The sequence below is a fragment of the Dromaius novaehollandiae genome, chromosome 14 (assembly GCF_036370855.1).
Source record: "Dromaius novaehollandiae isolate bDroNov1 chromosome 14, bDroNov1.hap1, whole genome shotgun sequence".
Classification (NCBI taxonomy): domain Eukaryota; kingdom Metazoa; phylum Chordata; class Aves; order Casuariiformes; family Dromaiidae; genus Dromaius; species Dromaius novaehollandiae.
In genome coordinates this window covers 9,797,434-9,813,180 of record NC_088111.1, presented here as the reverse complement: position 1 = coordinate 9,813,180, position 15,747 = coordinate 9,797,434, and the positions used below count along the sequence as shown (strand labels likewise).

At 44.0% G+C, this 15,747-nt stretch overlaps 1 protein-coding gene across 1 annotated transcript; it reads left to right on the top strand.

Annotated features, from left to right (window-relative positions):
* Window positions 1-7: 7 nt before the first annotated feature.
* Window positions 8-14,047, top strand: LOC112990397 (acyl-coenzyme A synthetase ACSM3, mitochondrial-like). The gene is made up of 15 exons (XM_064520307.1): window positions 8-1,524; window positions 2,322-2,551; window positions 3,586-3,856; window positions 5,299-5,509; window positions 6,232-6,439; window positions 6,682-6,825; window positions 7,710-7,866; window positions 8,616-8,695; window positions 9,395-9,518; window positions 10,589-10,669; window positions 11,396-11,497; window positions 12,584-12,711; window positions 12,821-12,920; window positions 13,366-13,485; window positions 13,647-14,047. Exons 3-15 carry the CDS (start codon window positions 3,635-3,637, stop codon window positions 13,731-13,733), a joined length of 1,764 nt encoding a protein of 587 aa, XP_064376377.1. The 5' UTR covers window positions 8-1,524; window positions 2,322-2,551; window positions 3,586-3,634; the 3' UTR covers window positions 13,734-14,047.
* Window positions 14,048-15,747: the final 1,700 nt, after the last annotated feature.

Below are 15,747 nucleotides of genomic sequence, written 5' to 3'. Positions count from 1 at the left end.
CGCGCCGCGCCGCGAGGGGCGGGCTGAGGCGGTGCTGAGGCGGCCGCGCCCCGCCCGCCCCGGGGAGCCGCGCTGCCCCCCCGGCCGGGCTCTGCCTTCCCCGGAGCTGCGGCGGCGGGGTCGGAGTCCGGCGTTTGCGTTAATGATTCCGGCGTTTAACGAGGAAGTGCGCTGGGGCCGCGGCCGGCGCGGGGTCCGTCCTGGCGGCGCGGAACGGCCCCGACGGGCTCCCCCCTCCCCGGGGCAGGCGCGGCCGGGTCGCGCTGTTTCTTCTGGTTTCCTCATCACGTTTTCGTGGTGTGGAGTGGCCGGTTGAAAGGGAAGCTCTATGCAGGTAATTTTGGGCCTCGAATAGCAAAAAAACGTGTGTTGAAACAGAAAAAAACATATGGTTTCTAAAGCTAGATGTCCTCTGCGCGTCGCTCTCCGTCAGGGCCTCCTCTCCCTCCGGTAACTGCCGAGCATCTTGGACGGTTTAAGGAAATTTTGCAAAAATTTTAAGATCCTAAAAATTTTGTGACAAGAAGTGAAGGAGAGAGCTAAGGTGACCTCCCTGAGGACTGGTACGCTGTTCACACCCGGAGTCTGTGCGCTGGAGCAGGGAGAAAGCTCCCCGAATTCAGGGCAGAAATTATCAGTTACACCTGCGAGAGCAGAGGGTGTTTTCATCTTACCTAAAACTTTGTTCCTGCAAAGCCGTTGAGACTCACGTAACTCCGCTGCAGTTTTTTGACGTCGATGAGACCATTCACTGCTCGTAGATCGAAAGCCATGGTAAATCTTCGCAGGGTCGTAGCAGCGGTCTCTGGAGCGGAGCGTGTCAGGACCTCTGCTTGACCCACGAGGGGGGTTTTCTCCAGGCAGCCCTGAGCGGTGCGGAGGAAATGCAGTGGACCACTGATGATTTAACTAGGATGCTTCTCTGCTGAGAAGTGCTGAGGGGGTTGGAAATGACCACAGGGGGCTCTGAAAAGTAGTTCTGTGCCCCACCAAAAGAACGATACGCTGGAAAAATTGCAGGAGAGTAGTCACTGTGGACATGCCGGTTTTCTTCCTGAACTGGAGGACTTCTTCCCGACATACTCCTGTAATGTTCTCTGACTTTCTCATCACAATCCAGCTGCTGTTGTTTTCTGTTATCTCCTGCCTCCTTTGGGGCAATGTAATCTTGTGTGTAGGGAATTCCTTTAAGGCCGTTCCTCTGCCTTTTCTCCGGGAGGATTTTGTTGCATGCGTTTCAAAGAGCTGCTTAAAATTTCACTCCTGCAGATTGACTGCAGGTTTCCCTTATTGCTAGGCAGAGAGCAGCTTTACTGTTTTGGGGGACTCTGGTTTGAATCAGTTTCTTTCTGCTGCAGTGAACGTTTCAGGGAGCTGGTTAATGTCTCCTTTGATGCTGCCTGTCACAGACGTGGGCAGAGCCCCAGCAGGGAGTTCTGGCAAAAGCACGAGACCTGAGTGCCGGCGGAGAGGGTAGGGTCGTCTTCACTGACCAGCACCAGAGGCTCCTTCTGCTCTGAACAGGTAGATAGTGTCTGCAGTCTGTCTGCTGCCCTTAGAGCCATGGTTTGAGGATGCAGATCATCCAGCAGGAGTGATTTAGGGCGCTGCCAAGCTGACTTGTGAATCTTGATGCCCAAATTTAAGTTATGGCTGTCTCTAGCTCTCTAGCGATTGCACCCTTAGAGCAGAGGCTGAAGGCAGAGGCACATACCAATGCTGCAGCCAACCCCCAGTGATGACAGGGCACTGTGCAAGGTGCTGGGCTGTGAACTGGGTGGCAAAGGAGCTGGCACACGTTCCCTTTTGCCTCTCCTGTTGGTGGGGAGCGGAGGAGGCAGTAATGCTGGAGCCCCAGGTAGCTGTTTGCTCTGTGAATGTGAGGCAGAGACCTTACAAAAGCTCCCAAGGCTCTGGAGATCCCATGATAGAGGCACTGGCTGCAGTCTTTCCACTCACACTGAGGTTTGAGCACAGTGTGGTGAACCCACATTAGGAAAGCGGGGCCAGGCACGAGCTGCAGCACGCCAGGGACTGATAGTCAGCGTCATCACGGTTGAACTGCTGTGGTTACCTGCAGTGCCCTAAGCTACGCGCTGGGGGTTGCAGCCACAAAGCTGGTTGCCATGCAGTTGCTCCCTGTGCTGCCCCAGCCAGAGCGCAGGTGTGACTTGGCTGCAGTGAGGCCTTATCACTGTGTTCCTCCGTGGGCTTGTGGGTGGGAACAGGGGAGGAGAAGGAAACCGGGGAGATTTGGGATTCACGCTTTCTGCCTCACCTCCGAGCTGTGCAGAAGCACATCGGCTCTTCTCGCTGTGCAGGGCTTGGCTGCCCCTCATGTGAGTCCAAAGTACTTGGAACGAGCCCAGGAATCCACTGCTGGGCGAAGTAACATCGCAAGAGGAGGCTTTCCGTGGTGCGGGTGCACAGCCAGGAGTCAGAAATCGGTGTCAGGAGTCAAAGCTGTGACAGATCTCAGCAGATCTGAGAGGCCTCCGTTTCCGTGCGAGGCAGAGAGGCGGTAAGCTGGGACTGACAATCTTTTGACAAGGTAACTGGCTGGTCCTCCACCCACCCCTGCAAACTGCTGGACAGGACATTTTCTGGTGCAGGAACTGTCCTGATTTGCCTCTTGTCTGCCTGTGTTTTCCTTTCTCCCTGTCCCTCTCTGTCTTTCTTTTGGCTGGGTTTCTCAACTATGTTTGTTATATACAGACAACGTTACAAATCCAGAAAATATCCCTTTCTTTCACTAAATCACTAAAATCATGTGGTTTTACAGCTAGATAATTATTAATTCAGTAAGGACTAGCAGTATTTATATTGCATTGTAAATAAAAAACAGTTGACAATGCATGAAAATAATAACTCTAGAGTTTTCAGAACTTCTGCAAAGTTGACTTTTTTTAAGATGAAAGGCTCTGCATCTTGGATTCTTTTTCATGGAGTCTTTTAAAGTTTCCCCATCTCATAAAATGTTGCTTTTTGCTGGCCACACATCAAAATGCTGTGTAAAGCATCAGTACTTAGAAGCTTTCCAGGGCTTTGCTGGCTTCATTTCATTTCTGGCAGCCAGTATATCCCCAGTGTCGATAAACTAGAAAAACTGGAAATATCATTGCACCAAGTAACACAGTGGTCAGCCAGTAACTAGTGAATTGCTGGATTAGCTGTGAAGCGTCTTGGTCCACGCTGTTATTTCTGCGTTGTTGATCAATAGTTTTTTTCATTTCCTTTACAGAAGTCACAGCTGAAGTGCTTGGGTAGTGTTCAGTGCCTCTCTGTTATGGATGGCAACTGAAATGTGATCTACTGGATTAGCGGGGTTTGCGAGGAGGGAAGGAATATGAGTCATAGGACAGCTACCCCCTGACAGGACTGAACGCTGCTGGCTGGATGCAGAATCAGGATCTGAGCTGCATGGTGGTAACTAGAGAGCAGGGACCAACAGTGGCAGATTTGGAACTGTCCTCAGCAGTTATTTCAGTTAGCAGTTGGAAGCTATTCCTGTGTAAGCGCAAGGCCTGTATTACACTGTTTTGAAACCACGCGGTTAATACTGGGATTGTATCTGTGTCACTGTAGCATTTCTCAGAGAGATAATCAGTAAAGAATAACCTCGGAAGAGACCATCATGGTTCTTGCTGCTGTGCGTTTTCTGCTGAAGGTCCCGAGTGCTGTGTCCCTGCAGGCTCCCCTGAGAAGATCTCTCCAGCTTTCTAGCCAGGGCTATCCAGTCTGCACCTCTCAGAACTCTAAGAATTACGAAGCCATAAAGCAACAGTATAGACCAGAAGTGCCAGAGTATTTCAACTTTGCAAAGGATGTGCTGGACAGATGGACTGAAATGGAAAAGGTAACAATTATTTGATTTCTGTGATGCTAATGTACTTCATGCTGGGTATCAGTACCAATCCAATAAGCAAGACACTGGGGTTGTCTTCTGATTATGATCTGGTGATCATCTCGTGCTATTTGAGCTTGGAGTTCCCATGTGCCACGTGGCTGCCCTGTCCACGTGTCAAATAGTTCCTCCCTTTAATCAGTAACTCCAGTGAGACTGTGAGTGTGAATAAATAAGTGTATGGTGAATGAGTCCCTGAACCGAACCACTCTAAATCTGGCACCAGTTCACCCATCTGCCTTGAATTGCATGCTAGCTGGATGTGCTGGGCAATCACTTGACTTCCCTGTGTCTCACGGCCTGCCTGTAAAGTGAATAACATGGCCATGAATAAATGATGTCAAACATCACCCTTCTATCCTAAAGGTAAAGTCTTTGCATCAGGGACTTTGAACATACAAATCTGGATGATTGTGACTCCCAAAATAGACATGAGGTCTATGCAAAGACAGGGAATATAGAAAAACCGTGAAGTCTTTCGCCTTTGTTACTGTGTAGGTCTGGTCTCTGTAGATGTATGAGTTTTGTAGGCTCAGGTTGTTCATGATGAGGGACTAAACCCATTTATGTCCCAATTGCCAGCAGGAACAAAGCAGGGGTATAACCCCTCTGACACCAGGTAAGCATTGTTCCTTTTGCAGGAGAAACAGATTTTGGCAGGTTGTAAACAAAAGGAGCACAGAACAGCCTCTGGAGAAGACGCTTTGCTCTCCAAAGTGCACAGTTAAAATCTGTTCCCCTGAAAATTGACCTTAGTGTTGTTATACCTTCAAACTGATAATAAGGTCCCATGTTCTTACTGCCCCAGTGAGTTTTTCACTGACTTATGCAGTGCTACAGCTAAGTTCATTTTGGCCCCCTTCGGAGCACATTGTAGACAAACATTTTAGTTCACCTTTCACACATCATTTAGGTGAGACATTGATCAAAGGTCACATTGTGTGGGCCCGTGGTTTTGAATCTTTCTTTTAATTTTAGAAGCACAAAATAGACCCGATTCCCGATGAAACTGGAAGTGAGCTCTGAGGGCTCAGGAAACGATCTGAGGCACAACTCAGAGGTACCCACATTCCTCAGCTGCTTCACTGGCATGGACTGAACCGGAAGGCTTTTTCTTTCTCGGGGCTGATTACTGTACAGCCTCTTCAGGGTGTAGCACAATGATCTCAGGAAGGGAATATGAATTTATATTTCTAAAATTGAATTTATGCACTATTCTTTCTGAAGGAGAATTTTGTTTTTTAACCTTATTTTGAATCAGAGGCAAAATCCAGTTACCTCCCCAGGTTTATTCAGCATTCAATAAATGATGACTGTTTTCCTTCCTCAGGCTTAAATTAAAGGCAACATGTTCCCTAAATGAAGCATTTGCACTGTGCCCTGTTGTCCTGTAGGAGGGCAAAAAGCCTGAAAACCCTGCATTGTGGTGGGTAAGCGGTGACGGAGAAGAAGTGAAGTGGAGCTTTGAAGAGCTGGGAGTCCTGTCCAGGCAAGCGGCTAATGTACTGTCTGGTGCCTGTGGTCTGCAACCGGGAGACAGAGTTATTCTGATTCTGCCCAGGATCCCAGAGTGGTGGCTGCTGAATGTGGCTTGCATGCGAACAGGTTAGTAAAAGCATAGAAATGATGTATAGCTATAGCTGCTGTCACATACACCGATCATTGCTATTTAATAGACTCAGAACTACAAACATGCTAACGGGGATGATCATCACTGCCATGCTGGTCAACACCCTTCATGCCAAGTGTTGTCTTTATGGTACTTTTAGGATTTTTTGAACATGCTCTAGCTGTTAAGGAAATTCTGGGAGTCCGTGGACCTCTGTCATTCTCCTCTTTCCAGCACTTGTGATGCATCGCAAATGCATCGTCTTCTTAACTTACAATGCAATTAGCACATACTTACCCGAGTGTTTCACATGTTCCCCTGTGGGCTATGTTAAATACTCGGCTTGCCAGTATTTACAGCCCAGAATGTCTCGGGGCCTCACAAACACTAGCAGCATACCCTGTGAGGACAGGTACACCTGTATTTACTAGTGAAGAATACAAATCCAGAGGGGTAGCATGTCCCAGTGGCAATGCTTTCCACCCCAAAAAAGTCCTTCTGTTGGTTTCTTTGGCTGTCCCATGTTGAGCCTAGTATTTTCTAACTTGCAGTGATCCTCCCGTCGAATTTAATGCATGAAAAAGAAGGGTATATTTACAAATGTAGAGCCAAAGCCTGCTTTCAGCGCAGCCCTGTCCCACTAATAAGCACAAGGCAAGCTAGAGACTGTTTCTAGGTACAAGTATTGTTCTTAAATATTGAGAGTATTCTCCTTTAGGAACTGTCCTGATTCCTGGCACGCAGCAGCTGACAGCAAAGGACATTCTCCATCGACTACAGAAATCAAAGGCAAAGTGTGTCATCACTGATGATTCTGTGGCACCAGCTGTGGACTCAGTTGGGCCTGAATGCCAGTCTCTGAAAGCCAAGCTGCTTGTATCAGAGGGCCACAGAGAAGGATGGCTGAACTTCAGAGAGCTCCTGAAGTGAGTAACCACTACTGTGAAAGCGCCACAGAAACAATGAAAGGCAAGCACAGTGATTGGTTGTGAACAGGAAATGTTGGCACATGCCAAAATATTTTCTTCCCTTTAGGACTGCACAGTGGGAAAATGTCAATGTTTATGACACTTCTGCTTGCTGCAGAAGTTATTTTAGCCAAACGTTTTCAAGAATGTGTAATTCACCCTTTCAAATCACTGTATTCCTCATTTTGCACATTTTAAAGGCATGCTCCTTCTGATCACCACTGTGTGACCACAAAGCGTCAAGACCCGATGGCTATCTATTTTACCAGTGGAACTACGGGGGCTCCAAAAATGACTGAACATTCCCACAGCAGCTATGGCATTGGCCTCACAGTAAGTGGAAGGTAAGGCTATCACTTTAAATCACAGATGTATTTCTGTAGCTGGTAAATTGGCAGAAAGAAGGGGAAGAGAAGATTTTACCAGCAGCTCTGTGTTTCACTATTTTAAAAAGCAGCAGTTCTATTCAGTCCCAACAAGCCTTTTTTCTGTGCAACAAGGCGTAGTTGGAGGTTAGCTGCCTTAGTGTGTATTGCACTTGGCAGTCATACAGAGTCACTAACCTCTTTTTTCACATTTTCTTTAACTTCTTCTAAACTCTTCATTGTGTATAATTAATAGATTGCCCATTTACTGAACATCAGCAAAGAACAAGTTTATGAGGTGTGTACCGTAAAAAGGGGGAAAAGACATGGCTCTTAGGCTTCTGAATTCATGCGTGACTGCTTTAGAGACAAGTCCCACAGGAACAAAATGCTGATAGTTCCGAACATAGGAAGGACTACACAGGTTCGTGAGATCTCTGAGTTTATAAAACTGTGTTGTTTAGAAAATTGGCGTAGCAATGCATCTCATTCTAACTGGCAAAGAGTAACAAATCAGAAGAGAGCAAACTAAAAAGTAAGTAAACCTCAAAGAATCCTTATCCCTACAATATGATTTCAACAAAACTCCTGCAATCTCATACCTATTTATTCAGCATCCTGTTTCGAGGTGGTATTAGCTTGTCCATCAGTATAATTTTTCTCCTAGAAAAATGCAACATCAGTCTATCCTGATGACATCTTCACTGCACTGTGACCCACTCCCGCTCAGAAATTCCGTCATTTGCTGATCATCATCTAGCCAAGAAAAACAGTGCTTCATTGGCACGTCTGTTGTTGATGTTTTAATATTGGCCCTCTTTCTGCCAAATAGAGATTGTGGACTCTTGCACTGTGTCACCCAGGTACTGGCTGGACTTGACTCCTTCAGATATATTTTGGAATACATCAGACACGGGCTGGGCAAAGTCAGGTTGGAGCAGCATTTTTTCCCCATGGATTCAAGGGGCCTGTGTCTTTGCACATAAGATGCCCCGCTTCGACCCAAGCATTGTCTTTGAGGTAAGCAAGGAGAGCCCAGCAACAGCACTCTTCTCTCTGGCTCGTCCTCCCTAGATTTTCACTTCCCCAGAGCTATTCAGGGGCAGTATGCTGAAGAATTGTGAGCTTCACCAGGAAGTAAGCAACTGGTATTTCAGTAGTGAAGGCTGTAAATGTAAGCCCCCAAACAAGAGAATCTTTAACATCCCCAAATTTTTTGTTCTGTACTCTGCTGAGAGGAGATTCGACTGCCCAAACCTGCAAACATCCATTCCTAGGCCTAAAAGTGAAGCCCGCAAGAAATGGGACAGGAGCTTGTGGAGCGCTTTGGTGGTGGTGTTAAAATGAGTGACAGCAGCAGATAATTGAGAATTTTGGTTGCATGTACTGTAGAACTGCATGTTAAGGAGTGAAGAGGCAGCAAGCCTATATTTCTTTAACAAATGGCACCAGCGTTATATTCTGTTACATCCTCTGCACGCAACTCTGGAATTATGAAGAAATTCTGCAAGGGAGACTGAAAAGCTTTCCAGAGCACAAAGCTTGGGTGCGTTGAACTAGCTGTAAAAAGATATGTAGATTCTGTTTGGAAGAAGAACCTGTTTAAACAGAACTGCTGTATATTCGTGTTGGCGAGTACAAAGCTAACTGCTTTTGTTCTTGAGTTTTGTAAGCTGAATACAGAGATCGTTATGTTATCTCTTGTGATGTAGGTGAGACCTCACGTGTTTCAGTAGCGACATCTCCTTTTTTTTATTCTAATTCTCTAGAGTCTGTCAAGATTTCCCATAACAGTCTTCTGTTCTGCTCCAACTGCCTATCGAATGTTTGTGCAACATAGACTGTCCAGGTAAGCCAAAGAAAAGATCCTTATTAGTGTATTTGATCAAAACAGTGGACCAAATGCTCTTCTCACCTTGACTTTACTTCAGAGTTACAATGATGTAACAGCAAAGGTAGTCATGTATTTCTCAACATCTTGAATCTGACATATTAGGAACAAAGCCAGAGTAAACATTTTAGGGACAGCGTAACCATCACAGATTCCACAAATTGTAGCAAACTTGCATGAGACTTTGAAAAGCAGTTTAGCTGATGAAATAGTAGGATAATAATGATAGCGTAGCATGATTGACCTACTTTCCAAAGTGCTTTTATAGTTGGATTCCCCTTCCCTTTGTTTTTCCCCTGCATTCCCCCACTACCATGCTCTACAAGAATAGCGCGTGTCAGTGCAGCTTGGCAACTCTCCTGTGACTTTTTGTTACCATTTTGTTGGAGACCCCAGTTTAGATTCTAGGGTTAGAAACACTGTATCAATTACTAGATGTTAAAATAATGGAGAAATAAAAGAGCGTTTGCATTTTTGCAGATTTGTTTATGTTTAGCTCCACACAATTGGAATGGAATGTATAGGACTTGGTGAAGATTTTATTTTCGTGTAGAAAGGACTCCATGATCCAGGAATACAATAAGGAAGGGGACATTGCAGATAGATCACTGTGTCTGCTTAACTCTGCCAATTATTTGCTTTTTCTTTCCCACCAAGCTACAAATTCAGAAGCCTGCGGCACTGTGTGAGTGCCGGGGAGCCAATCAACCCTGAAGTGATGGGAGAATGGAAAGAGCACACTGGGCTGGATATTCACGAAGGCTACGGACAGACAGAAACCGTATGTTCAGACACTTTGCAGCTACAGCAATAAATTCCATTAGGGTTGCCAAGAAAATGTGAAGAAGTCAATTAGAGTAATGAAGAGTGGGAAAATGTAGCTTGTATAAGTCATAGAATAATCATAACAGTTGCCCCCCAAATCCAAAGACTGCTTTTCATGCCAGTGGGCTTTTGGCTTGGGAAGTAAAACAAAAAAGGTGTGTTCCTCATAGCTGCATGCCAAATTTTGCTTTCTAGACTCACCCTGGAATGGTTCTAGGCCGGGAAGTCTAGAGCGGTTCTAGGTCACCAAGTCTAGAACCGAGTCTAGAGTGGTTCTAGGCCACCAGGTCTAGAACTGAGTCTAGAACCGTTCTAGGTCACCGAGTCGAGAACCATTCTAGGTCGCCAAGTGGAGAACCGTTCTAGGTCGCCAAGTCTAGAGCCGTTCGCAGACTCCCCCTGGTATGGTTCCAGACTCAATGGCCTAGAACACTTTGCAGTCAACTAGTTCTGGGTCATGGGGGGGGTGGTGCCTGTGAAAGTTCCAGATTGAGGGGTTCCTGGAAAGGTTCTGGAGCCAGTGCACCTAGAAGCATTCTAGAGGTGTGGCTCAAGTCTAGAACCATTGTAGTTGAGTGAATCTAGAACTGAATTGGAGATTCTGTCCAGAACTGTTTTAGGTCAGCAGGAGTCTAGTGCCATTCCAGGTCAGGGTTCCCTGGAAGAGGTTGCAGATTGGGACATTCCTGAAAATGTTCTAGGTTGGTGAGGTGAGGACATTCTCAGTCAGGGGGCTCCCTAGGGAGGTTCTAGTTCCGGTGATTTCTTGAAGGGGTCTACAGTGGCAAAATTCTTGGGAAAGGTTCTAGGTCTGGAGATTCCTAGGCAGGTTCTAGATTGGGGGATTCCTAGAAAAGTTGCCATTTATTTCTAGAAGTAATCATTGGATATGTGGTTATAATGAAGACTTAGTTAGTATTTCTCATGGAGATCATTTTCTGCCTTTACTAGCTGAGCATTTTAAACTGAAGCTGAAGACTGAACATACAAATCACACTTTATTTTTTTTTAAACCACTTGTTACAGGTGCTGATCTGTGGAAACTTTAAGGGAATGAAAATTAAGCCTGGCTCTATGGGGAAGCCATCCCCAGGGTATGATGTCAAGGTATCATACCTCTGGTGGCACTATGGATAAGAAACATCTCTTGGTCTTGCTCTCTGTCACCTTCTCTTTGCATAACTATCAGAAGAGGTTTGAAAGCTCTAACACAGTTGTGCCATGTACCATCATTTAACAGGGAATGCAAAAAATACATGTGTTACTGCCCTGAACTGAGTATACAAAATAAGCAATTGGACTACTCTGTTGCACCATCCTCACCAGGATTACAGAGATGACAACCTGCTGCTGACAACTAGATAGCAAACCGTTAGATAATGACTGGAATTAAATTGCTTAGTTAAGGAAGAGCAGGACGGAATGTTTCATGGTGAGAACAGAACTGCTGAGGCAGATTCTAGCACCAGATCAATTTGTAATATTGGTAGGATTTTAGTGTCTTTCTTTCTGCTCTTAAATTTTCCCAGCACATTACTTATCTTCCTCTCTGAACTCTTACTAGCTTAATTCCCTGTTTGCATAGTGCTTGGAATTCCTCAGAGACAAGACATGATGCAAAGTACACTGGATTACTAGTATTCTTACAAGGCAGTTGTCAGGGCAAGTCCCCCCCCCCCCCCCACCCGCACACACTTCTCTAAATTGTTTTCCAATGAAGAAAAATATTTCAGTTAAGTATTTTAAACAAGCACCAAGATTCTATAATCTCAATTTAATGTTTTGTCACGTGGTTCCAAAATAATAATAAAATGGTATTTTGTTTGTTTTTAGATTATAGATGAAAACAGTAACATTCTGCCTCCTGGAAAAGAAGGAGATATTGCCATCAGAGTAAAACCTACAAGACCATTTTGTCTTTTCACTTGCTATACTGTAAGGACACTCCTGCAGTTAAATTATATGCCCTGTTAAATATCCGTCATGAGGAACGCGCTGCCTCATTTCATTCACAAATACTCTGCTACCTGGCTTGAAAAAAAGCCTGTGGGGAGGGGACAGGGGTTTTCATTCCTTCCTGCAGATGCTCTTCTGCTTACACAGAGACTGTCCTGCCTGGCAAGTCAAGATCCACTTTCTTTCAATAATTATGTCTTTTATATAAAGTGAAAGGCGTCAAGGACCCCTTCGTCCCATAATACTTCATGGCCTAATGGCTAGGAGCAGTAGGAGCCCTCCATTCAAATCCCTTCCCTGAATTAGGGTAGACTTGGGCTTTGTGAAATGTTTCATGCACAGCAGGATTTTCTTTCTTTTTTTTTTTTTTTTTTGTAAGAATTTTCGTTTCGGTCCAACAGCCAGGAAAAACAAATGCACAGTGCTTTTAGTTCTGACAACTAGAAACCTAATTAAATTTTATGAGTGGTATCAGCATATAGTCAGGTTTTTCAAATAGTACTAAGTGTGTGTGTGTGCTGCCTAGATAACCTCTTCCAGCAGTCAGCTGCATTTGCTATGCAAAGAGCACTTACCTACTTATTAGTTAAGCTGTGCTGATCCTAAACTTGTCATTGGGATGAAAAATATCGGGATAGGAGATGCTAGCAGTACAAAGGAGGGAAAAAACCCCAGAACATTACAGGATAATCACTTAAAAGCAAATTCTCAGGACCATTTGCTTGCATATTTCGTGCAACCTTCAGTGGTTCCTAAAGCCATAAGCCATAATATAGTATTGTTAGAACTTGAAGTCACAACTAGTAAAATGTACTCATGTATCACAGTTTGTTTTTTATTCCTAGTTTTGTAGCTTCGTAATGTTGAATTAAGAATTCCGCATTATGCGTTTCCTGTATTACAACTCACTTGAATTTAATGCACATGACCATATGTACCAGTCTAAGAAGCTGACTTTTTCAAATATTTGCGTGTACTATAACTTAAATACTGACTATGCTAGAGTACAATTTTCATTTATTTTCAGGCAATTTTGTTTGTGAAATGCAATGTAATGTTTCCTAGGATGATCCAGAGAAAACCGAGGCAACAATACGCGGGAAGTTTTACGTCACTGGAGACAGGGGGATTCTGGACGAAGACGGATACTTCTGGTTTGTTGGAAGAGCTGATGATGTCATCAATTCTGCTGGGTAATTTAATGCTTGTAAACAAGCCCTCATTAAACTTGGATAATCCTGGTGATTCAGCCATGACATTGTGTTATCAAGCATAACTCAGCCCCTTTCTTCCATTTTAAAGCTATCGCATTGGCCCATTTGAAGTGGAAAGTGCCCTAATAGAGCATCCTGCAGTGGTGGAAGCAGCAGTTGTCAGCAGTCCGGACCCCATCAGAGGCGAGGTAGACAAGTTAAACACGCTTATCGTCTCATCCATAGCTTTGTGCATGGCAGAGCTAATAAAGGCCGACTCCCAGCGGATTTGCCTAGCTGTTGGTTGAATTTTTAAGCTAAATTTAAATCAGTATTTGCACCCTAGAAGACACTGGAGACTCCACATAGGAGCAAACTGTCCAAGATGATTGCCCTGTTGCCAATAAGACAAAAGTAGCATATGAAGCTTTTCCTGTCACTGAAATACTTAGTGCTTGGTATGTTTTGAGCATGCATAAACTGCCTCCCCAGTCCAGACAAATACTGAGCACACACAAATGTTGAGAAAGCTGTCTGCCCTATACATTAGTTATTCTGCAGTTTGTCTGCAAATGTTTTGTTTAAAATTCACATCTTACTGTTGTGTTATTATTTCATTGGCATTTGAACCCCTGCTCCCTTATTTTTTTTAAGGTAGTGAAAGCCTTTGTTGTTTTAACATCCAAGTATGTTTCACATGATCCAGAAAAACTGATGCATGAGCTACAGGACCATGTTAGGAAAGTTACTGCTCCATACAAGTATCCTAGGAAGGTGGGTGCTCAAACACAACTCTTTTAATTATTCATCACCATAGAAGAGTTGGCATTAACTACTATATGACTCACAAATATATGCCACTGAGGTTAAGAAAAAGTCAAACTTTCAGTAAATGGTATTTTATCTTTTACTGCAATTTCCCCCCTCTCCTATAGGTGGAGTTTGTTCAACAGTTGCCAAAAACTATTAGTGGGAAGATCAGAAGAAATGAACTGCGCCAGAAGGAGTGGAGAAAAGTTTAGAATTACTTGCTGCTTTTTTATATCTTTTACAAAGTCAGATATTGCTGATTTACCCTGTAATGTAAAGTAAAAGACATTATATTACGGCCTTCTTAGTTTAGGTTTTCACAAATTCTGGTCTGACTCCCAGCCCTTTGGCTGTCCCACATGCTACAGTAACAGCCCATGGCAAGCAAACAGGCAGAGTGATACAAATGGAATGGGAAACACCGACAAGAGCACCGTAGTTGGTCCATGTTAGATAAACTTAATAAACAATTGTAGGCATTTTGTCTTTATTGTTGCTTAATTCAAATAAAACAGGAAAAGTTTGAGAGCGCTGTTGTTTGGAGAATCACTTTTCAGAAGTGCAACAATAAATACATTTTTAAAAGTTGCAGCTCAATACAAGTATGTTTAGAAAAATGAGTATAAATAAAATCTGTATCATGGCAGTGATGTTTAAAGACTGGACTAGTAAAGAGTTTAAAATAGATGATAAAATAGAAGTGTAAAATATTTACTATCAGCTATTCATACTCGCAGCTTGATCAGTTCTCTCACTTCATTAATGAGATAGTTTATGACATGCTTGAGCAATTTCCACTTTTATTTACTTTAACCAAGCATGTCATTTTGGTCCCATTCTCAGAAGACATATCTAAGATCATTTGACCGTCCTGATAATAGTAAGCAGCAACAAGTAATTAAGCTTAAGATCTGGACAAAACTCCATCAATTTTCAAGTTCTCATAGAGGGTCTAAGATGCAAGTATTTCCTGTGGGAAGAATTTCCTGCAGTGTTGGAAGAAGTTCCGGGAGAGGTCAAAGCATCTGCATGCGCCGTGAGAACATTAGATTTCTCTTTCAGAAATGCATATTCCCACTTGAAGTATCCACAGCCTTTCTTATTGCCTTCCTGCTTACTGACAGGACAACCACAAAATGCTTTGCCGTGATTTGGACCGGTATTTGATACATACAGTCTTTTAGCTCTTTGACCACAATGACACCGAGGGGGGGTTGGTTTTTCATTTTTGGCAGCTCTTACAGATTGATTCAAATTGACTGTGGAGTTCAGAATGGCAGGAGACACTTTGGACAAGTTTGAACTTCTTGAAGGTAAGCAATGCCTAAAAGATGCAGTCTTCTCTTTCTAGATAGCAAAAGAGTGTTTTTTTGCTGGTGGGAACATTTTTGGACTTGTTGGCTTTCTTTGAGGAGCTTCGGGAGTGGAATCATTTCCAGTTAATGCTGAATGTGCTGAAGTAGCATTTGCCTTTGCAGGTGGTAACTTAAAAGCAGAAAAGTTTGAAGTCTGCCTTTGGACCATTCCTACATTATAGATCATAGTATCGGGACTTTTGTAAACGATAGACTTCCGAGGTTCCACAGGTACCACAGTTTTCCCCAAACTTTGAAGATCTGAACTCATGACAACTGATGCTCTAGAAATTGTTGTTTCTTCAGATGCTGTTAAAATAGCTGTACTGGAGTCATCTTTAAATGGAACACAATCTGAATTGTGTTCATACTGTGATTCTGGTATGAAAGCTACCTCTTCCCAGTCAGTCAGCAGAGAGAAACAATCGGAACTAGTACTAGTATCCTCCTCAGAGATATTAACTGAGGGGATGGTAGTGGAGACAAGCACTAGTCCTGATCCATGTACTGGAGAGCTGTATTTGGCAGTAGTCGTCAGGTGCCCATTGCGGAACCCTTTCTGAATGCCTGTACCGCGAGATAGCTGTGGCTGTCCAAGAGGAAAAGCAAATCTGTCAGCAGATGCTGTTAAAGAGCTTTGGGCTTGATCATGTAAATCAGTCCTTAAGCTGCTGCTAGATGCAACATGGATGGCTGTAGAGGAATTGATTGTGCTTCTCTCCTGTTGTTCTCCTGTTTGTACGTTGGAATTTATCATAACTCCGGTAGCACTGTTGTGGTTTTCCTCCGCTGGAGAGCTTATTTTGCAAGTTGTATCTCCAGATGTTTCAGGTCTGCTATTACTTCCCAGTGGAGTCTTGTCAGTGAAGTT

Bases quoted from the DNA above. Each gene is read 5' to 3' on its own strand.
- LOC112990397 (XM_064520307.1), top strand. From the start codon at position 3,635: ATGGTTCTTGCTGCTGTGCGTTTTCTGCTGAAGGTCCCGAGTGCTGTG. The intron at 6,440-6,681 runs GTGAGTAACCAC...CACATTTTAAAG, and splicing joins AACTTCAGAGAGCTCCTGAA to GCATGCTCCTTCTGATCACC. The intron at 7,867-8,615 runs GTAAGCAAGGAG...CTAATTCTCTAG, and splicing joins ACCCAAGCATTGTCTTTGAG to AGTCTGTCAAGATTTCCCAT.